The following is a 24,801-nucleotide window of genomic DNA, read 5'->3' as shown; positions in this document are numbered from 1 at the left end:
AAGAGCCAAGAAAGAAGACCGTGTTAGCCAGCACATTATTACCTTTGGCTGAATAAGGTTCAGTGTTCATCGTTACCCAGCTGTGGACCTAGTGGAATCAACCTGGTAAATCTTGGTGAGGGTAAAAAGGAGAGGACATTTAGCTTTCCCTTGCTGACATTTGGACATATTCTGAGCTATTGATGGGTATCTTGGCTGAGAATAGACAGGTTGCTTTGGATTGAGTATATATTTGTGAAGACTTACTTCCCCACCTTCCTTCAGACAGGTTCAGCTAGGAATCTCTTGAGACTTTCTAGTAGTCTTTATTGACTTGGCCTTCCAGTTTTATCAAAACTTTGGCAAACTCAGACTGTAAGTTAATACCATAAATTCATTTAATATGTGAATAACTGCAATTTTGAATGCTTGATATTATTACAAATTAAGTACAATTAGTATAGAAATCACTAGCGTTTTTAGATGTCTCGCAATGTGTTTAATTGAGTTTTTCAGAGTTATATTTAGATTTTGTGATGATGGGATGAAATTTTACCTTTCAGTTTATTTTTTTACACCATCTAGTGGCTCAGAATGAGTGGTGCAGGTAATTGCAGCTATTGTACACAATCAAAATGGTGTCAAAAATTCAACTTTAAATCCAGCTATGGGTTATTACTTTCCTATTTCATGTCAATAAATTATTAGCATTAATCATGAAAAACTTTGTTCATCATTCTGAATTAAATATAGAAATTGTATATATAAAGAAGAATACATTTTAAGGATTCTGAAATAGTATTTGTAGAGATATAGAAAATGTGTACTTTGTAAAGAAATTAATGCCATGACTTGTCTATTAATAATAAATAAGAAAATTTAAAAGATTTTAAAGATATGCAGCTTTCTTTTAGTAATGGACTCATTTATAATTTGAAATACCAAATTATCACTGTTTGATTTATCCTCTAGAAGTGTGTCAATTCTGAAAATATTCTTTAAAAAGGCAACACAAAATAGTTTAAGAAAAGATGCATACTTTCAATATAAATTAACATTTAGACAAAACAGGAAATAAAATCCCATGCATTATAATGAAGAGTGTTTTAATTTTGTTTGTTTGTTTGTTTGTTTGAGATGGAGTCTCACTGTCGCCCAGGCTGGAGTGCAATGGCACGATCTCGACTCGCTGTAACCCTCACCTCCCAGGTTTAAGCGATTCTCCTGCCGCAGCCTCCCAAGTAGCTGGGATTACAGGCGTGTGCGACCACACCCAGCTAATTTTTGCATTTTTAGTAGAGATGGGGTTTCACTATTTTGGTCAGGCTAGTCTGGAACTCCTGACCTCAGGTGATCTGCCCGCCTTGGCCTCCCAAAGTGCTGGGATTACAGGCATGAGCTTCTGCGCCCGGCAAATGTTTTAATTTTGTAAATGTAATAGCAGAAAAACATTTAACTAGCTTGGGGATTAGGTTGTTTTCACTTAAAAATCACTATAGAAATATAGTTTTATTTGAAAATTCAATATATTGTCTTCTGTTTTGCAAGAAAGCCTCGATGGAATGTTAGCTGCGCTCAGTCAACCTGGGGGTGATTTGTTTATTTTAGACCTTTTTTGAAAGTTATACAAATCTTAGCCTTTATTTTTTATTTTTCTTCCGGTGCAAATCAAATGTTGCAATAAAGAAAGAAAAGTAGGCAGAAACTATGCCCTTTCCCCTTCCCTTTTTAACATTTTCCAATTAGCAGCTATCATGTGACCCCTGGCTGAGATAGCCCCTCCTTCAAAGTGTCCAGCATTTTCTTAGGTTTCACCTTTGAACCTCACTAATAATAAATCTAAACACCGCCTGCCTTAAAAGGCAAGCCAGTAACTTTTTGCTTTATACTTCTATTCACATAGGGTTGCTGCTATTTTTTTATGTGTTAAAATTAAAAGCTTCAGTAGTTCAATGGAGATTTGGAAATCTCTTTTTTCTCTTAAAAAATGGAGCAAATTTATAAAGAGTGATGAAAGCAGAATTTGTGATTTTAATGACAGTTGCATTGTTAATGAATTAACAATTGGTTTCAGATTCATTTGATGGGGGAAATCATATTTGAGATAGAAAACCTGTATTTCCTTAAGAAATTGGGTTGTTTAAAATAATGCTAACTATTTTTATTAGTTTTCATTTCATTTTTACTACCACTAAATAAAACAGGAACATAGTATTATAGCTAATAGTATTTTCCTAGAAGCATGTTTGTGAAATTTTATCATTTTAATAGCAGGATCCAGATTATATAGCAATAGGTATATTCCGAGGTCCCAAATGCCTTTTTGGTTATGTTATTCTGTCTTGCTGTTCTGGATTTCTATCCTCTGTTAGTTTATCTTTCAATCTGTACTCATCAATAAATTGCTAACCACATTCTTATATTTACTTTTAAAGCAATGAATTATTTTTAGAGATTTAATAACAGGCAAGCTACACTTCAGAAAAGAGGCACACTATAATATTAAAAGAAAAATGAGAATTAAGAATTCTGGAATATTTTATCTAGTCTAGGGCATATGCGACTAGCTTTGCAGCCTTTGAGAAACTTTTTATTAAGTCAAACACAGGAAATGTAGGTGAAGACTGTGGTCACCAATGTGCAATAAAAGGGTACTTTTTGGTGTATATTGGTTGGAGTTTCAAGCTGTACCTCCCTTTATATCTGTTTGGTTGACTTTTTCCAGTGATTGGTGAATTGTGACTGTCATTGACCATTTGCTTCTCATTGTAAGAATGTAAAGATTAAGTTACTGTGGCTTTTTTTGGCTTCAAACCTATGCTAATAAATGAAAGTCTTGTTGCGCTCTACTGGCAGAGGGAAATAAGTTACTTTTTAGCTGTCTTAGTTTTTCATTTGTAACCATATGACCCAGTATGCCACAAATAGCATGGCCAACTGCTGCAGAGTAACTAGGACATCTGAATATGGGACATGCGTTGTTGACAGTAAGCTAGCTCCAAAATGTTATATTTTATAGCCTTTTGATAAGAAGTAGTGTTTGTATTCGTGCTTGCATTTGTTTGGTCTGATGACATTTAGTTTGTATGCTGTCAGTATGGATGTATGGTCTAGGGCACAGTGGAAACATTAACCAGGCCAACCTCCTATTTAGTACCCGTCTCCTCCTAGTAGTGAAAAGCAGTTTATGGACACAACACCATGTCAGAAAATGTTCTAGTTCTACTCATAGGACTCCTCTTGTTATCTATTTGTGAACGACATGCTTAAGTACTTCCGTACTTTCTCTTACATAAATTGGAGGAAACATTCCAGAAAAATGTTGGCAGATGAAAGCAAAAGATACTTATAGGAGGCAGGCTGGCAGCTTCAGCCCTTGCAATGGCCTGAGAGGTACAGGAAAAGCCAGAAGGCAGTGTCAGAGAGGCAAGGTGAGCAGAGGTGGCAGTGGAGAGGGCTGCTTTGGAAAGGAGCCCACCTGTAAGGCCTATGTGATTTACTTCAGCATGAATAACCAAGAGTTTGGCAGCAGCAAAACAAAACCTTAAAGAAAAGCACTATGTTGATGTATTTTTTTTTAAATTCTCCGTTGAACAATTCATGATTTCAGCCTTGAAAATCAGGAACTCCCTCAGTGTGTATAGCATACTTTCACTCGTTTGAGATGTCTTCTTCCTCATCCCTTTAGAACATGGAGCTAGATATTACAGGGAAATCATTCAGCACAGAGACTAGACTACTGATTAAGAAAAGTTTGAGTCGATGTTTAGTAAATTATAGATAAGTGACAGATGTTCATCATTGAGTATTCAGCTATCAAGGAACAACCAGCATACCACGTGTTTTGGCTCACTCCTGTAATCCCAGCACTTTGGGAGGCCAAGGCAGGAGGATCACTTGAAGTCCGGAGCTCAAGACCAACCTGGCCAACATGGTGAAACCCTGTCTCTACTAAAAATAGAAAAATTAGCTGGGCATGATGGTGTGCACCTGTAGTCCCAGCTATTTGGGAAGCTGAGGCAGGAGAATCACTTAAACCCGGGAAGTAGAGGTTGCAGTGAGCTGAGATTGCACCACTGCACTCCAGCCTGGGTGACAGAGCATGACTCCATCTCAAAAAAAAAAAAAAGAACAACCAGTTAAAATTGTAATAAATAAAATGTTATATTCCTCAAATACTTGTTCTTTTTGGAAGATAAGATTATTTTTGGAAGAACAGGGTGGAGACTTGCTCATAAAAATCAGATTGCCTTATATTGCATCCCAAAGTACTCTGTTTTTTTGTTATTGCCATAATACTTTGCTATACCAATTAGTGGGCAGGGATGGGAAGAGGGAAGGAAAAAGTGTTTATTGAGCATTTACAATGTCCTGTTCTAGGTACTTAATATGCTTTCACACATATAATTAATATAATAACCCTGTGAAATAGATGATGTTATAATTTTACAGATGAGGAAACTGATGCGCAGTAAGGTTATTATGGAAATTATCTGAGGATACGCAGCTATTAAGTGCCTTCTCCAGGTATCAATACAGTTCTGACCCTAAAGCCTTTTCTCTTTCTACTTTGCTACACTTAAGTGGGACTTGATTAGGACTTTAACTTCTTTTCTATATCAGAGGTTAATTGTAATTATCACATCCCAGTTCTAAACAGCGAACCATGTTATTGACAGTATCTTTTACATAATTAAATCTTGTATAGATGGTCAAAATTATTTCATTTTCTAATCAAATATTTGGTGAACACTCATGCAAAGTACTATTTGAACAGGATCCAGAAAAGCCACAAACTGTTATTCAAGGAGACTACAATTAAGTCGAAGAGAAGACCAATGCATAAAATAGATAATAGCAATAAAACACAATGTAGGGTATCAGTGTTGTAGTCCTGGAGAATCCCAGAAAAAAGGGAAGTCAGTAAGTACTGGAGTAAGTAAGTAAGGAAAGATTCATAGGAAATGGAACTTGAACTGGAACTTTATGTATGAATGGAGTTTATTCATTTAACAAATATGAATGCATATTTTCTGTGTCTATTACGTATAAAACCCAGAAGAACAGCTATGCTATGGAAAGGGTGGATGGCTGTATTGATGAAAGGGGAGCATAGAGCCAATAGACATCATCATTGACTCAGGATCACTTCTTTTTTTTTTTTTTTTTTTGAGACAGAGTCTTGCTCTGTCACCTAGGCTGGAGTGCAGTGGTGCAATCTTGGCTCACTCCAACCTCTGTCTCCTAGGTTCAAGCGATTCTTCTGCCTCAGCCTCCCAAGTAGCTGGGATTACAGGCTCCTGCCACCATGCCCGGCTAATTTTTTGTGTTTTTAGTAGAGATGGGGTTTCACCATGTTGGCCAGGCTGGTCTCGAACTCCTGACTTTAGGCGATCCTCCTGCCTTGGCCTCCCAAAGTGTGGGGATTACAGACATGAGCCAGCATGCCTGGCCAGAATCACTTCTCTTTCCTTACTTTGGAGAATGGTAGGCAGCCAGAGAAACCCTGTGAGAAACCAAATCAACCTGATGTTTCCAAGCTAGTTTTTCTATAGCAACTTACACCACTTTTCCCTTATCTTCTCCTGTACCTTTTGTGTTAACCACACTCAACTACTTACTCTTCCCTGAACACAGCACATTCTTTTATCTCTGCAGGCCTTCATGCCTTCCATGTATTGCTCCTTTCATTATTCCTTCTGGAGTCTCAGCCCAGCTGTCACTTTCTATATAAAGCCTCTCAGATCCTGCTATAGGATTAGTTGCTTCTCTTTTTACACATTTTTTTCCCTCTCTTACCTAACATTCAATATGATGATTACCTGTTTCTCTGGCTTTCTGTCTAAACTTTGAACTTCTTGAAGTAGACACTGTGTCTTAAGTATTTTTGTATCCCAATATGTTAACAGTATGGCAGGTGGATGTTTACTATGCGTTTACCAAAATACAGTTAACAACAGGAAATAATCTTGACTTCTTAAAAGAACTTAGAATGATAGGATCAGAACTTAGAATGATAGGATCATAGAGTTAGCACCTTAGTGCTAACCCTTCACTTTATAGATAAATAAATCGAGGCTCAACATAATAGGGGAAAAAGAAATAAAAGCCCAAAGGAAAAATGGACCACTCCTATAGAAACCTCAAAAGACAATGGTGTTTCTGCGGTTGTACTTCCACCTTGGCCCTGAACTTCTTGGCAGCCAAACCAAAAAAGGGAGAGATGGGAGCTAATAATTTCTTTTAATCGTAAAGGAAGGATCTTGGCTTTTCCCAGCACTGGCTGCTTAAATGTTCTCACATGAATCTGCCCTGAATATCTGACCTCAACAACTTTGTGTAAGTAAGTGCGTAAGTAGCAGGTATTGGCCCCAACAAAAACTTTTCATAGTAAATATAATAAAAGATTTTATAAAGGTAATTCTGTGAAGGTCCAAATATATAATAATTAGGCTTATTGATTTATATTAAGTACATAACTACACTGTTGTAGAGTCTCAATGAAGAATATAAACAAAAAAGTCATCCCTAAAGAAACTTTGGGATCGCCCAAGGTCACAAAGCTAGATGGCAACAGAGCTAGGATGAGACTCTGTATCTTCTGAGAAGATAAGAAGGAGGAGCTAAAAAAAACCAGGAGATTTTCCATTCTACCCGTCATACTATTTTTTGCCTTTGCAGAATTCTGTCTTAACTTCTTTCAGTGCTTACAAGTAAATTAAACTGAATTCATTTTTTCCAAGAACTGGAATTAGTTGGTCCCTGTTCCAATGTGGACAAATACCTTCTTTCTGCACATGGGATTTAAGCTTTTTAGACAAGGCACATCCCATGTAGTGCATTTGAAAACATGGTGGCAACAGCCTGCCACAGGTGGGAACAGCATGCTCCTTCAGATCGCCCACTCAGCTACACGTAAATGCTTCAGAACAAATGCTTGTTTAGTCACTACTACAATTCTTTAACTATGTCTAATATACACAAAAGAAAATATATTACTATTGGAAATTACATTTTTAAAGAAAATATTTAGGATAGTCAACTAGTGCATCATCCAAAATGAAGACTTAGTCTATTTCATCATCCAGTACGTATTTATGGAACATCTGTTATATGGCCTGCAGTGGGAGGCATACAGTTAAGTGCACGTCCTTCCCCTGATCTTAATGAGTTTGTACTTTATTTTAGTTGAAGGAATAAAACTAATGTACGTAAAATCTACTGAGGAATAAATGCTTGGCTTGAAATGAGAGATATAAATATGGATTCGCTAATTCAGAGAAAATTTCATGACAACTGAGTAATTTGAGTCAGGTCTTAGTCATTGGACAGGATTTGGCTGAGGGAGAGGAGATGTCTCTGGGAAGCGAGCACTACATACAGAGGTAGAATGAGTGTAGTGCAGAAGGTTTTACTGTGCCGGCTAGAACAGTGACAGGAAAAGGTTGCTAGCAGGGTGGAAACAAGCTAAAGTCTATAGTTAATGCGGTGGAGAGTTAGTGTAAGTTCTTGAGCAGCAGGGTAAACTGATGAAAAGAGTTCCTGGAAAGAACAGAGAGGTAGCAGTGATAATGCAGTAATCCAGGGCAAGGTGATGAAGGCCTGAATTAGTGGTGCCAGTGAGAATAAAGTGGAATGGATGAACCTGCGAACAGTTAATAGAGTCATGTATCGGTGGGTAAAATACTGTACACTGTATACCAAAGTCACTCTCTACTGAGCATGACATGGTCTTCTTTGCCTAACATTATCTGCGAATCATCAGTCTGAATGTCAGTTTTTACTCTATGGTATTGTAACTGTCGACTTTGTAGAAAATGGAATTAAATATATCATGACTCAGGGATATAAACTAAAATTTGTTATGAGAATTAAATTCTTACTGTCAGCTTCCTTGTCTTTGTCTCTCTTGCTTTAAAAATGGAGTAGACAATGCAAGGAGGAAAAACAGTACACCACTAGGGAACTTAGTGTCTTCAGTCAGGTTCCTGAATGGTGGTGCTCAAACATCATGGAGGTCCTTAAAGATTGTGTCAGTTTCCTCATTTAACAAGTTAGGAATCTAAGATTCAGGTAGTTAATGTGTAGGTAGTAATAGTAAAACACCGAGGTTGTGCAGTTCCTGTTGTGCATTTTAAAGATAACCTTTTGAAACGATGGATGTATGAGAAATGAGAAGATTCTTACAAAGTTTCTAATAAGAGTTAATAAAAAAGAGACTAAAGAGGTAGCCTTGATGAAAGTATTTATACACTTTAAATAGGTATCTAGTCTTCATAGTACTACAGTGTTTATGAATAAAGATATCACAATGAAGAATACTTAGAAAACAACAGTCAAGTCCATTGGTTCTTAAACTTGCTGTATTTTATATTTTGTGAATAAAATTACTTTCATTTTCACAAAAGGCTGGTGTGTTTTGAAGCACAGATACATGTTTGGAAAAAGGACACAAAATTTTTTTAACATTGCAAACACCTGTTGCTTTCAAATACATCGGTAACTAATTTCTGAAAGGGTTAGCACATTATTAAATCTTATTAATGTTTTAGGTTGCTGTTAAGTCAGCATTCTTTTACCATATCATTGGCAGAAAGTGGATTAACATACTCGATAAATGACAGTCATGGTGGAAAAAGATTTCAGTAAATATTGGGCCTTATTTAAGTGTAAAATAATATTCCAGCAGAGAAAGAAGATTTAGTTAATGAGTAAATACTACTATTATGTTGGATAAAGTCTCTGTTTCACTTTGTCATAACTAGTCCTTTTTCCTGCCTTCTTACCCAGTCACTCTTACTGCTCAATAAATATTAATTGGGGCCTAAAATTTCAACTACAAAATAAAACAAACAAAATGATTATAGTGGTATGAAAATTGAAAACATGGGAGTTAGATCACAAGCATTCACTACCGCCTTACGATTATTTTCTCAGATTACTGGGCAAGTTTGGCTTTTGTTTGCTTCTTTGATTGCCACACTACATTTTGCCTTGAAGCCATCCATTTTGCAGATACTGAATTTCTTTTGAGTACTATTTTTATACAATAAGCATCACTACACCTCTGGATCTTGATAGCATTACTGCGGGAGGAGAAAGCAGCTTTGTGTTAGTAATTACCTAACATTGTCAGAAGCTGACTGCAGGCCTCTTTCTAGTGATAACAGAATAACCGCATAATGTAGCTTTATAGCACATGATTAATAGAAAATAATTACACGTCCTACAAAGGGATGCAATATTTCTTATAAATTGACTAGAATGGTTTCCTGTAGATTAAAGGACTCTTCATTATTTTATCAGTCCTCCTGAAGTACAGTCACTTGCCTATGTTAGCATTTCAGTTGATGTTAAGAGCTGAATAGGTGAAGGATACCAGATGGCAGACCTCCTTGTACCTGAGACCTTGTGTTCCATAAAGATTACGTGATGCTTCCTAACCTTTCAAAGATTTAGACAACAGCCTGGCATGGTTTGTCTTTTTATTTTTTGTTTGCTAAGAAGATAAAGTTTGAGAGTTTTCCTTTTTGTTTTTTAAATGATGCACCTGTGACTTTATAGAACAATACTATAATTAGTTTGTGGACTGGAAAACAACATTGTATCAGTTGCATTATTTTCCACTGTAAGTAATATATCATTCATAATCACATTTGTTTGGGGGCGGAAAAGAGAAAAGGCAAAGACAGGCAGATTTTCTTTTTCAAAAGGAAACCTTGTATGATATTGAATGTTCAGGCCAAAGTTTAGAAATACTGTACTCCAAGAAGCATTTTCATTCCAATTTATAGGCAGCAAATGGTTTAATTGGGATTCATGTTGCTCAGGAGGCTCATACAGAGAATGATAATGATAAAAGTAAAAAGCTCCTGTATTTGCAGTCTTGTCAACATACTCTAATGGCTGCAGTGTAAATCCATAAATTTGCCTCCTGTATTTTTACCTCACTATATTTGATCATAATGCATTAATCCAAACAGGAATATAATTTGCAATTCTTTACAAATATAAGGTAATAAATATTCTGGTTTTTAGTTTTACCTTTTCTGATTTAAATCTGATATTTTAGAGTATTTTTATGAAGTGTATATTTCCTATGTTTTTCAATTATTTTAAATTAAGTGAAGCATTTAAGATTATTTTAGTCTAAACCTTTTTTTCTCCCTAGAGTGTTACTTTTAAGGGATTTGTTCATAGTTGATTAAGCTCCTCCCTGCTGTTTACCACTATGCTTTGTAGTTAATAAATCTTACTATTCTACCGTAGCACAGAATTCTCTCGACTGTGAAGTCTGCCCTTGTTGATGTGATTTCTTGGGAACTAATTTCTTAAATTTGGGTGTGAGCAGCTTTTTGAAAATGATAACATGCCTTTAATTGATAGCACAGACTATGACCAAAGTAGAATATTATAAAGTAATAACTTTCTGGCTTGTAATTTGAATCGAAGCATTGACCCCCAGATTGAGGGCCATTCTCTGGAAGCAAGTTTAAGCCAATAACATGTCCTCTCATTGAATGTTTTCTGTGTCTGTCATTGGGGAGCAGGGGGCTAGTTCATTTTCTCATTCCAAATAATCAGTTTAAAAATCTTACGTTAGCATTGAGTGAGAGCTTTAACACTCAGACCTACCCTGTCAATTATCCAGTTTGAAATCTTACAGTAGTCTGTGAAACTGTTAAGTACGGTGTGTTTTTTAAGCATTAGGCTCTAATTGTATTCGTTGCCTTAAAATTAGAAAAGGGCAGTTTTATTAGGTACCTATTAAGATATAATGGTTGCTAATCATGACTTTCAGTAAGTTAGTATTTTCTTCTGATAAATATGTCCTGCATAGATTATAGGCATCATTGGGTTCTGGGCGTCAGAGTATCCTCGTTGCTTAGTTGTCCACTAAGTTCACACTATCAGTGAACTTTAAAAGTTTAAAACTTAAAATCTTGAGTTTACTGCCTCACAAGCCAGAGCTGTGCCCTCAGTAGAATAACAATTGCAGGAGTGGTCTTTTCTCCCCTCTCCCCCTCCACTGTGTTCTTCCAATAAACCTAATCCCGATACTGCCCACTGTTTGAAAAAGTGCCTATGGATTTTATCCTATAATCTCTCTATTGATAGACTACATATCAATACATACACGCTAATGTAATGCTACATTTCTATTAAAGAATTGCATAATTTTCCTTTCTGATGGTCAATAGCATACTAATCAATACAAATGTTAAGTCTGTACTAGTATTAACATTCCCTCCCCACATATAACTCAATATACATATGCACATTTATCTATGACTCAGATGCTGGAAAATCATAACCTGTTAAATTACTTTTGGGATTGATGTTAAAAATTTGTCTTATATGAAAAATTAAATTTGAGCACTACAGTGCTTGTGAAGAGTATTGCTTTTGGAAGATATTATTCTTGAAACTTGTAATTCATTTTACTTTGTTTGTATCTCACTGCACATAAATAAATTTGAGATAAAAATACATTAGTCAATCTGGCAGACATATGAGACCGGTTATGGAATATTCACAATGCCTAAAGCAGTGGTGTATCTGTCAAAGGAGGAAAAAGTGGGAGAAAAGGAGGCATAGGTTTTTTTATCTCAGGTTGCAAAGTAAATGCAGAGGTGACTCATCAACCACTCTGTTTTAGAGCTAGATTAATATTTTGCCTTTATAACTTGCGATACTTTTATTTCCTATTGATCTTCCACTATAAGGGTGACTCTAACACCACCTTTAAATTCCTTCTACCTATCCTTTATCTAAGGTAGTTTATGGCCAATCATAAAGGAATAATAAATGCCTTAGGGAAACTATTTTAAAGGAACCTGTTTGTGAATTATTTTTTAAGCATTTTTTTGGTATTATTAGTGTTTCCTTATTCTCTAATTTATCTGTTAAAGTGTGTATATTAGATTTTCTTGAGAAGGGGCAGACCTCTGTCAACATTCTAAATCATTTTAAGTCATATAAGTTTAAGAAATAAGTAGTTTATTGTAAAAAAAAACTTTATCCTTGCTAGATGATAAGCTTCTTGAAGGCAAATATAATAGCTTAAGGATCCTGGCTTTAACCTTCTATAGCCTCTAAAGGTGTCCCCAGGCTTTGTGGAGAGAGGGTGTCCCCAAGAGAAGGCTTCCTGAGGTAGTTTCATTTTCGAGGTTTTCATCATGAGTGATTGTTTCTGTGCCCAGTAATAAACAGGCTTTGTGTTATACCTTAATTTAAATCGTTGCCTAACAGCATTTTAAAGTGTCCAGAAACAAAAAGATGAAAATGTTTACATTTGCAGCTCAAGTTCTTTTAACTTTATAAATAGAAATAACATTTCTAAGAAGTTGCATACAAACGACATTGTACTTACACCAGTCTAAAGGTTAATATTGCATATTGTTTTCAATTAGGAATACAATAGATACGGCTGGTGGGTAGGAGAAATGAAGGGAGCCATTGGCTTGGTGCCTAAAGCCTACATAATGGAGATGTATGATATTTGAGAGTCCTGGGTAAGTACATTTTAATCCAATATTCTGTAATAGCTCATATGTTCTCTTGGTCTCTTCGTTATGAGTCTTTGCCTTTTTAAAAGTCTTTAGAGTTTTCTGATAACACAAAGATTGTGCCCCCAAATCTTTTTTGTCTTATTTGATCTGATTTAATTTTTAAAATAAGAATTTTTTAAATAAAAACTTCTTGGAATTTACTTTGGAAATGAATAGATTATTTAGAGAAAGTTCCTTTGATAGTAACCAGCTGTTTTCCCAAACTTCCTCCTTTTCAGTAAAATACCACTTTTTATGGCCTTTCTGAAGAGTTGAATTGACAAAATGTTGAGTAAAAATACATTTTTCCTTGGCTAAAAGTGTAATTTTTTTTTAAGCAGGAAAAATCAAGTTTCAACTGAATCAAAAATTAAAATGCAGCTTTCCCTTTCTTCTGCAGAAAAGGAAAATTCTTCTGCTTGTCTGCAAATGCTTTGGATTTAGAAGTATCATGAAATCATGGGTGACAGCTCCTAACCTCTCCTTGTTTTGTTAAACATTACTTGTCTTTAACTGTTATTTTATGCAGTCGCTCATTAAAATATTCCTCTGATGTGAAATTAAATGAAGGGTATTAATGTAAATTAGATGCAACCAGTAAAGTTATACCTGTTGCTATTTTGCAAGAAATAATTATAGTTTTTATTTACCCATTTGATTTGTGTGAAGAATTCATCACTATTTTATACATACCGTGTAGTCTACTATAGTATAGTAGGCTACTATTGCTGCTTCTGGTGTGAGTTGTAATGTTTCTTAATCATTGGAAATCAATTATTTTTAGAGTGTAGTATATAATTTCATAGCGTTTTAAATTTAATGTATCATGCAAGTTTTTTTGGTTGATGCTAAATAATGTGGTTGCTAAACAAAGAATGCTAAAGAATGTTCAAGCTTTGTAGGTAACTTTATTGTTATTATTTATTTTCACACATTTACTTCCTATTAAATACAGCCACAAGAAAGAAAAAATGATGGAGTTGCAAATGGCAGTGTGCTGTCACCTGCAACACAAGTACATACCAGAAGTATGACTCATGCAAAGCATTTTATCATACAAATATCCTGGTGCGATGATGGGCCTGGCAACATTTTGTACTGTACTTTTGTTTAAATTTAATGAAACAAAAAATTCATAAGAAATTCCATCCTACCACTAACAAAATGGTATAAAGAATCTCCCAGCCTGGCCAACATGGTGAAACCCCGTCTCTACCAAAAAGTAGCCAGGTGTGGTAGTATGCACCTGTAGTTCCAGCTACTTGGGAGGCCGAGGCACGAGAATTGCTTGAACAAAGGAGGCAGAGGTTGCAGTGAGCCAAGATCGCGCCATTGTACTCCAGCCTGGGCGACAGAGTGAGACTCCATCTCAAAAAAAAAAAAAAAAAACAACAACAACAACCAGAATCTCAATGTATTCTCAAAGTAAAAAGGCATAACCAAGCACTCTCTTATCTTGCCTTATTGCTGTCCTATGTACGTCCCATTGCAGAACAGCAGATTTGAGATTTTTCTATATACTTCAGAGCACTGAAAAGAAAAGAAGAGTTTGGAGAGGAGAGTGTAGAAATCCCAATGGTAGCATGTACCAACAGGTGAGCAGAAAGGTAGTTTTAGCCTGACATTTGAGTTATACTCTGTGCTGCCTGAGCAAGATTTATGGAATTATATAATTACCTTTTCATGTATATTTGAAATCAGAGGTGTTTAAAATGTCTGTGAGATACCAATATAGCCTTAACATATGTCAAAATGCATTGCTGATTAATTATTTGGAATACACATAAACTGCTAATATTGAATCATTACTTATCAAGTATTATCTTTTTGAAACTTTTCAATATCTTTGCTTTATAAAGATTCTAACCATGCATCTGAGCTGGTAATATTTTAAAATCTCCATTATTTGTGTAAAACTGTTTATAAGCAGTGTTTGAGAGGGTCTGTTTTACCATTATCCCCTCAATATCATGATCATCCAATCTCAAATGTAAAAAAAAAAAAAAAGGAATTTGATTTTAGGGATTGTGAGTAAACAAGTTTATATATATAGACATTGTGAAGTTGAAGTTTTCAGAAATTACATTTGTGCAGTTGTTACCTTTTCCTCACATAGTGTCATGGAAATAGACTGAAATCATCTTGGCAAAAGTTGGACAACCAAAGACGAATTTAGTGGACTGGTTTTCAAAACTTGAGCAGCTGAAAAGCAAAAGCCGTTGTTTTCAATGACAATGTAGCCTTTGTGGATTTGGGTTTGTGCTTTGGGCTGAAAAGTTTTTAGTCCTAGGCCAGTAGATGGCAGCAGCTTTTCATTGCAGACAAAACCACTTGAAACCCCTCCCCCATGGCACAAACTCGCCCATGATGGAAAGAGTTTAGATCTCTGCCTCCTTTTACAGTTAATCCAGGAGAGGGAGTCCTTTGCCAACTGATGACCAACAGTTCCAAGCCAGATAGTCTCATGAACAGTGACAATACAGAAATAAGGTGTTATTTCTGTTCAGAACTCCTCCGGCCTTTGTTCTTTTAAAACTTGAATATAGGTGGGAGACATAAGAAAGGAAACAAAAGACTTAAAACTGGAGTGACAAGACAAATAATCATTACTTTCAATTCATGACTGCTTTATATTCATTTGATGAAATCATTTGTATACAAACCAGGGAGAAACTTTTCTTTATACCCTTGACGATATATCACTTACTCTTCAAGATCATAATAATATCATTAATATGAATTTAAACAACATGGCTTGTTAGAAAATACTCTAATTGCTATGGTCTCATTATGTTTGCTTAGCTTTTATTTGTTTTTCTGTGAACAGTTAGAGAGCTAATTTTTTTCAAAGGTGATTGTAAGTCATATTTTATATAGCATTTTGCTTGATTATTTGCTCTGTACTGAATTTGTACTCTATTGCCATTAGATCTTACAATAATGTTCCACTCTGCAAATTTTTAAGGTTCAAATAAAGTTTAATTGTTTGCAAACTGTTATGATGCTAATAATTCAACAGCCTGCTGTGTTACTAATGAAATTACTTTGTTATGATTAATTTGGAAAATAGTGTGTTGATTGTAGTAATTAAGCACAACAAGGTGAAGTAAATGATTCTAATGCCATCTGGCCTCCAAACTGAATGAAGAAATGAAATAGGGCTGTCATCTGAATTTATTCAAAGAAGTAAGGATAATACAAATGACTTTCATTGCTTTAGGATTTACACTTAACACAGCTCACTCCATTCTATTTTTGCCACTTTGCTGCATATGACACTTTCTTTTATGGAAAAAGAATGTCATTTAGTCCAGCAAGTGTTTTGAACACTTTGTTTTATTGTAAGCTGATTATTTTTACTGTGTGCTAATTTAATTACAGATAATTATGTAAAGTATTATAGGACCATGGGAAAAAAAATCACTTTTCAACCGTGTGTAGGTGAAATCTATATATGTAGGATTTCATTACTGTTTTATGTTTTGTTTTGTTTCACTTTTGCTGTCAGTACACAACCACTTTGAATATAGCCTTGCACAAAGAGTAGGGCATCCATTCAAATGTTTCTTAAACGTGTACAAAGGCTCACTCTTGGTTCTTATGATTTCTACTTTTTATATAATTTCATGTAATTTCTGCACCCTACGACTTGCTACTCATTCATAAACTGGTACTATCCAGGGTCATACTTTAAAATAGAACTGAGTTATATATTATGGATTCAGATTTGCAGTTCAGCCATTAGAAGAAAATTAACCCTAATGTGCGTATTGTTTAAGAGCTTGAACTTCATCAGTGAGACTGAGTGAAGCATTATGAGAATTTTTAAGTAAAGTTCTAAATTTCAGATAAATCAATCATTTGTATTTCATTTGTTGGAGTTACAGACACATACCATATAGAGATCACTTTTACTTATCTTGAGTTTAATAGGTTCATGAATATTGAAAAGCAATCCACATGGTAAAGAAAGAGGTGGTGAAGAGTGAGGATCAAAACATGATCAAGATATGCAAAACACAGCTTCACTCAAAGGTTGAAAGAATACTTTGTGTGTGTGTGTGTCTGTGTGTGTGTGTGTGTGTATATACACTGTGTATATATATATATAAAATAAAAACATTTGATGAATGTGACCTCATTTATCAGTAATATACTTAGTATTCAAAAATACAGAGAAACAAATAAGCACTATATTGTTAAAATATTATTATAAAAGTTTAATGGATACTCAGATGCACAACAATTTATCCTCTGGATTGGAAACAAGAGATTTCTAGACATCTCAGCTTTAGCCAGTTTATTATATACCTACTGCCTTAGAGTTGAGTTCTTCCAGAATATGTGTTAGAACCCGTGATAGTATACTATTTTATGAGGAGATAAATACTTTAAAAATTATATGATCACAGTAGCATGGAATGACATTTTGTTAATGCTGTGTTTGAGTGGCTTTTTCTTGTTTCTGCTAGTAGAATCTGTTCTACCATTACTTATACACAAACATTTATTGCTAGCATGGTACACATTATATGGTGTGGATCCAGTAAATATTTGTTAATTAACTGATTTGGCACCCCACAATATCTCAACACCTAAGATTTAAGAAGAAAAGAACTTGACTAGTAAACTTAATAGAGAAAATGGCTTTATACAGTTAGTATATCCCGTAATACTATCAACAAGTAGGTTGGATTTTATTGTTATAACAGAATTGAGTGAGATTGTGAATAATAAGAATGCTGAATTGTGGTACATTGTCCTTAGATGTTTCCTTCTTTTCTTTCCTTGTGTTCAGTGTTGTGACCTCAAATAAGGGGCACAAGTGCCTCCTCAGGCACTTTGGGGCAAGTGATCCACTTTCACTTTGCAGTGAAGCATCCCAAATCACTGCTGCCCTGCATTCCACTTGGGTAATATCAGAGAAGCCTTTCCTGCATCTGATCTTGAAAGCATTCTAGCTGTTGCCTTGGGCAGATCAAAAATTTCTGCAAGTAAGTGGGAAGTTTCACAGTTGCCGCCAAATCTAATCATAATTTAGCTTTTGTCCTTTTTGTTAACTTTTACTCCCTGTTTATTTAAAGTTGTATGATTACGTTAACTGGAGTGCTTTGAGTCCCCAAGATGAAAGGAACCGTAAATGCAGAAAGTTGCCTTAGTCATACTACTGCTCAGTTTAGGTCTTTGGTGTTGAGAGAGGTGGCTGGAAGTTGAGCAAGCCAAAACACTTGAATATGTGCAAAGGTGTGAATATAGAAACTGCTCCCAAAGCCCATCTCTTAAGTACCTTTCTTAATGCTGGGACTTTAGAAGGTGTTTTCCTGGGTTTCTCTCCTGTTTTTTGTTTTGTTTTGTTTTGTTTTTTCCAGTTTTCTGTTTTGTTATCCTTTACTCAGAGAGGCAATATAGCACAGCCCTTGTCTGTTTTCTGTTTATTGGCCTCAACTTTCTAATATAAAAATATCACTCCTGCTAGAGTAAAAGCAGATGCCATTTTGTAGCTTGAACTGCAATTTACTTCTTGTTTAAGGAAAGTGTCACACAGGTACTCTCAAAGGAGAAAATTAATGACACTAGCGTATGCTGGTTAGAGATAGCTGCTTTCGTGGAAGAGAAAATTCCAACAAGTAAGCAGATTCCCGTACACTACCTTCCCCTCCCAGCTCCCATGGGAGTCTATTTAGAAAATCTTGTGTTCTTTATCACATCAAACGTGATAACAATTTAACTAAGACTAGTAATAGTAATAGCTAACATTTACTGAGTGTTTACTATTTGTCATGCTGTGCACTTTTCATTCAATTCTTATAACAACCCTATGAAGTAAGTTCTGTTATTCATTACCATTTTCCCGATTAGGAAACAGGTTAAGTAATTTGTCTCCAAAGCCTTAGGGTAGTGAGTTACCCAGCCAAGCCTCATACCGGCCTCCTTCCCCTGAATTCAACACTATTCTGCTGTGCAGTACTGTGATGAATTCAAACCAAATGCTTACTTAGATTCTTTGCATATAATAGTCATACAACAAATGCTTGTTGACCACTAATGATGTCACCATTTCTATAAAATAATCTGAAGCACGTGAAAAGAATCATTCAATAATTGACCATTGGATAGCTGAATTTGGCTCACTAGTCAGCAAAGCATACCATGGTGATCATATATCCAAAGCAGCTGATCCGCAATGGAGAAGAAACTTCTATGCAGGAACACTTGACCTTCCAGTCCCGATGAAAATAGGAAGTCAATCAAAGCAGCAGAGTCCAGAGAGGACACCAAGCCAAAGCGACCCTTTTCTAAGGACCTTTTCCCATCCTTTCCACCTCCTCCAATGTGAAGCCCAGTAAAGGGACCAGCCGGGGGAGCCTTGAAGAGGACTGTAAATCCAGCTGCTTCTGTCTCAAATAATTGTTTTTTAGGGGATGGGTTTTAATTCATAGGTTTAAAAAAATGGTTTAAAGGATTATTAAACCGTACAATCAGTAAACTTCATTGTAAAACATGTATAATTTTGTAACCGAGTGATGGCAATGTCTGACATGACTTTTACTTGTTGAGATATGAATTTGTTTAAGAAGAATTTTCATTGGAATATCTGATACATAAGTACGTACAAGGTCTTATTCCATGGACACCCAAGTAGTGCCTTGTACTGGGCCTCATAAAGACTTCTGTTGTGTTTTTTGAAGAAATCCTTTTTAAATATTTTTGTACTTCAGTGATTCGAGGCTGAGGGGTGGGGAGAGTGAAAAGATTAAGAGATAAGTAAGGACTAACATTCGCTACTAGGCTCCAGAATTTAACCAGAGAGGTGGTAAAATTGAGCCCTCTCACAGTCTAAAATATACCCTGTAGTACTGACTGTCTTATAGCCCAAGAGAAAGGGGTGTACCAAAGTTCCATTTTCAAGGGGTATTTCATTCTGTAGAGTTATTTGAAATGTTTCCATGCCGACTACTCAGAACATCATGCTTCTGAAGGACAAGGAGCGGATGACTGCATTATCCTGATCTCCAGCTGCCCACCAAGTAGATCTCAATGGTGTAAAATAACCTGTCCCATCTAGGATACCCTACTAATTCCTAATTCCCAGGTCAAGCGCCTGTGGTCCGTAGAGTCTCTGTTGCTCCCTGCTTTCATCTCCTTGTGCCACTTTCCTCCTCCTCCTCAGGCTATTCCAAGGAGCTGGAATCATATGAGCCATGAGATGTTATAATTCTTACCGCTCTGCAGAGTTCACAATGTCAAGTATGCCCTCTACTTTCTGGGAATCTAGCAAAAAAACAAGATGTGTAACTGTGTGTTTATCCTGTTATAAGCATCCTGAATTGAAAAACTGAAATGTAGCAATCTTGTGAGTGTGTGGTGTTATCTCTGTTGCTTTGTTTCAGTTGGTCAGCATATTTGCTTTATTCTTTATTATCGTCTCAGGGCTTGCTATTTTTCTTCCTATCTAATTAAATGATTCCATTTTGAATAAATTACATTTAAGTGCCATCCTGTGCAAGGGGTATTTCAAACATAGAATTTGACATAGTCTTTCCCAAGTAGCCTCATAGTCTAAATAAGATAGGGCATAAACACAGGGAAGGAGAAGGACAGCCGCATATAACCTTACCTTGGTACAGCTCTTAGCAGGTTAAGCCACTGGCAGTGTCCTAAGACATAAAAGGTTCTCTGATTTTGTGATATCTGAACCTTACGGATTATCTGGGAAACAAACTGGGAATCTTTTCTTCTGTATATATTTTTAAAAATAAACGGGGAGGGAAATGCAAGGGTTTCAGTATTGTTTCAGATAAGAATATTTATTTTTTAAAAAAATTCCAAAGTGCTTGTAGCTACTGAATTAAGTGTGAGGGGAAGCAAAGACCTGTGTATATGAATAATGTGAACATCTTTTACAGAGTTGCTACCAGTTATGGTAACATAACTCTGGAAGCTGAGAGTGACCCCCTACCCCTTTAGGAGTAAGGACTCTTTTTCCTTCAGTTGGGGACAGAGTTGTACCAGCAGTATTCAGCTGAAAGTGAGTAATAGTAAGAACACTGGAACTGGAGTCAACCAAAATTCTAGTTTCACTCGCTAGTGCCTTGTGCCCTAGAATAGGTTTCCTTTCCTGCGGAATACCAGTGGTGCCTGTTCTCTCTGCCCTGTCAGGGTTGTGGTTAGGCTCAAGTGAGATTATGTTTAGAAGTGACTTGAAAAATCAACAGTAGTGTCAAACATGGCTTTCCTGCATTTAAAGATACGAGAACTGAAATGAAACAATGATCAAATAATGTCTCCTTCGCACCGAAAGCTAGCAAGGGAAAAAAATTTTGATACTCAGCATTGGCTGTAATACTACTTGAAATAATTGTAGTGAGCCCTTGGTATTATTATTTATAGTAAAAATTGATGTAAATAATCCTAGAGGAGTTTGAGATTTGATTCTCCTTTAGTTTTCAATGCATTTTTAAATCAAGTCATTGGCTTCCAAGCTATGGTCAATTTCTGTTAATGGTGATTTTAATCACAGAGATGTTACTTCTGTCTATAAAGTTTCTAAATAAACTTTTCTCATGATATGTAAAACCACCAATCTGCTAATAATAGTCTTTAGGTGTATGTTGTTTGTAGTTGGTTGGACTTAGCAGAGAATTAATTTTTTTAAACTGCCTTTCTAAGGAAAATTTTTGTACTGACTTCCTTTGCCCATTATCTAATCCTTTTATTAACTATTTCTTCCAGATGGGTATCTATGAATGTTTGTGTGTGAATACACACTTTCTAGTTAAAAAACATCAGATGCATATCTAGGAGTGACACAATTTTATTTTCTCTAATTAGCCTTGTAATATAGCACTAATCTTGGTTTGTAGTTTGTGAAAATATGGGGCTAGAAATAAGGGCAAACCAGAACCTCATTACATGTAACCTTAATGCTTTAATGTTATAACTTTAGGCAAAGCTAATAAAAGATGCAAAGGACTCTTAAATAATTTAAATTATCTAAAATATTGAGCATATTCCTTCAAATAATAATGGCTTTCATGATCTGATTTTTTAAAAATTCATTTCTCATGTGAATTACTTAGAAGATATCAAAGTAAGTTTGAGTTTATTTAAGATTATTAAGTATATTTGTTATGCAGAGTTGCCGAAGATTCCATTTTCCAGTCTAGCAATTGTAATCTATAGCGTGATGTAGTACATAATTCTGGTAACATCTGATGATGTCATGATAGTATAGAGTTAATTCTTAGCACTTCTCTTTAAAATGGTGCTTTATGATGTGATTGCTTGATTATTTTGAACCATTAGTCAATTCTATCAGCTTAAAAAATAGACACATTGTGTACCTGCTATTACTGCTTTCTAAAATCCAAGCTTCTCTTACCATCTTAACCTTACCAATTTAAGCTGGGAAACTATTACTTTTATAGTGTATTTATATTATTATCATTACATACTCTTTGATAAAGGAAAACAATGAGACTACATTAAATTGTGGCAACTGTGATTAAAGATAAGTCTGTTTTATAAACTTTTCCTAAATGATTATAGTAGAGAATTTCAAGCTATAATTATACCATCCTTTGCTTCTCCTAATGCTGTGATCTATAGCAATAAATACTCTATATTGATACTACTTAATTCTAATGGATGTATACTGAGGCTGGAAACATAGCTTAACATTTAGTGCCTTAATTTTTAAACAGTTTTGAAATTTTAAAAATTGATACAATTGCCTGAATATTCTTCTGTTATTGGACCCATTTCATGCTATAAGATTATTCTCATTTCACATCTTTCCTAAAGATTATTTTGTTCACAATGTATTTTTACTGACACTTCATTGCTATTTTTGCATAACTGAAAATCTGTCATTTTCATTTTAGCTCAGTTTGGAAACATGAAAACCATATCAGAGCAACATATTAAAGATTAGTATAGAAACACACAAAAAATGAAAGAGCCACATAGAGATAAATTTAGTCAAATTATTCAAATGTGCCATTTTAATCCATTAATCTGGTTCGAGGCTGCTTAAGAGAAATATTTCTCTCTGAGTTTTTCTCTTAAAAAAAATGTTGAGAAGAGAAGCATCTCATCTAAAACAATTACCATGGGGTTTTTTGTTTTTTGAAGAAAAGGGTAAAGCAAGAGCTGCCGTAATGCTCTGCCATAGTTTATTCTTATGTCAAAAACAGATTGCCATTTACACACTAGGTATTAAAAGCTAGTTATAATGATTAAAGGTTGTCTTTCTAATGCTGTGTATTAAGATATCCAACACAAAATTTATTTTCAACCTATTTTGGGGCCACGAGGGAAGTTGTTTTTCTTATGAAGGGAATTCTGTATTTTACTTCGTTATTTATAAATATATATATATTTAAAACTATACACACACACATATAACTGGGAAGGGGAGAATGGGAGCTGGTTGTTTCTTTGAATCCTAATACAGTATGTCTTCTTAATGAACCTGCCGCATTGCCCAGAAAACAGCTCCCTGCAAATAAACATGCTAGAAGTGATTTAGCCACAATGTCCAGACTGTGTAAACATCTAATTATTACAATAAAATTGTCAATAAATTTACGTTACTGCTCCCTTTTCAAACGTTAACCAACTTTTTCTTCACTTGATAAAAGGGCATAAATTGTATTTTTATGTGTTGGTGTTTTTGTTTTCATTACACTTCTTGCTGCACTCTAGACAAAAGACCTCAAGCCTTAATGCCCTGAGTTATTCCTGGATGAAGAAAACTCCTACAGTTGTTTATTAATGTAATGTGCTGTGTTCCTTTCACGGTGAGATGGACATGGAGCCCTCACAATCTGATCTTTAGTCACGGCATTTTTTAAAAAGCCATAAAGCCTGTAGTATTGTAGTCACTGCAGCTTTAAGAGAGACACAAAGAATTAAGGCCCTTATAATCCACTATTAGAATGGGAATTTAAGTTACATTAGAAACAAAAGATAAAATGGCAAAATGCAATAATTTCCTTTAATAAAGATTATGTCCAGTTTTCAGAATTATGATATCATGTTGAACATAATTGTGGAATAAGCCCCCGCCCCACCAACACACGTATTTCTTATATAACTGGTACATTAACATTAGAAAAGCAGAGTGATATTGAATTCTAATGAGGTCTGGCCTATATGCTCTGCTAGGAGAAGAATGAGGATAATTCATTTGTATTCTGCAAAGCACTTGGAAATCCACGCGCATCCCTGTGGCTTCAGCACGTGGTGCTGATCATCTGTTCCTACTTGGAGTTGTTGGGGGGGCGGGGGGGAGGTGGGTATTCATTGCTTTGAACAGCATCTGAGCTGGGGAAAATAGTTAACCACTTTCTTGCTAGCTGTTGTTTCCTAATGACTATTTAATGTGGTTGCTCTATCTATGCATTTGCTTTACCTATTCTCTCAAGGATCTTAAAAATTGTGATGCCTGTGTTGGTGACAGTGCACCTCTGTAGAAGCCAAACAAAGAAAACGAAGTGAAATTCAGTAGGGTAAATGTGTTTTCACCATCCTCAGTAAACATGTCGGCTTTAAGTAAACAATCAGATGACGGTGAGGTATTTGTTCATTAAAAAAAAGAAGTCTGAAAAATGCTCCATTTGGTCTGATACTGGCTGTTCAGGAAAAACTGCATTCATTTGTGAGTCTTGCTGACATTCTGAGAAAACAGCCCATTTTGGAAACTTATATTTAGTAAAACCAAGGAATGAAAGATTTTAGCAAATTGCCACGTAAAATGATCTGCACAAAAAGGCACTGGGGAAGTGAGCTAAGGCCTGTGCCAAACAGATGGCACCCCCTGCTGTGTTTTTGATTGAAAAAGAAAGGTAACATTTGCAGCCACGTCAAAGAGACAGTGATCAGCTAAACAAATTGGTCTCCAAAGTACCCCATCGCTGGAGCAAACCCCGCTGCAGGGTACAAGCGAGGCTGTATTTCAAAATAATGCTATGTTTGCGTCTTTCCTAAGTGAGGGGATATGTCCCCTTTTCATGCGGCAAAGAGAAGATGAGGTCTTTGTTGAAGTCAACTGCAGTACTATCTGCGGAATAGCAACAGACCTCAGTAGCACAATTACCCGTTTTCTCTGATCACCACCAAATGCCTGCAAATAATATTTGGAAAGACCCCAGTAGCTTTTATATATTGTTCACTTTCCTGTGTCAGGTCTACAGAGCTTACAGAGAGGAAACTGGTATGCAGCATACAAACAAAAACAACACCAAATCATGACAAAGGCACAGTCTGA

The 24,801-nt window shown here is 35.5% G+C and overlaps 1 protein-coding gene across 5 annotated transcripts in view; it reads left to right on the top strand.

The window, feature by feature from the left end:
• Positions 1-15,529, top strand: part of SKAP2 (src kinase associated phosphoprotein 2) — a 209,691-nt gene extending 194,162 nt beyond the window's left edge. For 3 of the 5 annotated variants that reach the window (XM_021935941.2, XM_021935944.2, XM_021935946.2), the window contains 2 exons: positions 12,393-12,494; positions 12,931-15,527. In XM_021935941.2, the coding sequence (XP_021791633.1) occupies positions 12,393-12,485 (93 nt within the window). In that variant the 3' untranslated portion in view covers positions 12,486-12,494; positions 12,931-15,527. Of the gene's footprint in view, positions 1-12,392; positions 12,495-12,868 lie in introns of all 5 variants that reach the window. The other 2 variants (XM_021935945.2, XM_021935942.2) reach the window with 2 other exon arrangements.
• Positions 15,530-24,801: the final 9,272 nt, after the last annotated feature.

Source organism: Papio anubis, chromosome 4 (assembly GCF_008728515.1).
Source record: "Papio anubis isolate 15944 chromosome 4, Panubis1.0, whole genome shotgun sequence".
NCBI lineage: Eukaryota > Metazoa > Chordata > Mammalia > Primates > Cercopithecidae > Papio > Papio anubis.
Note: the sequence above shows the minus strand (reverse complement) of the source record. Positions and strands in the feature narration are given on the sequence as shown.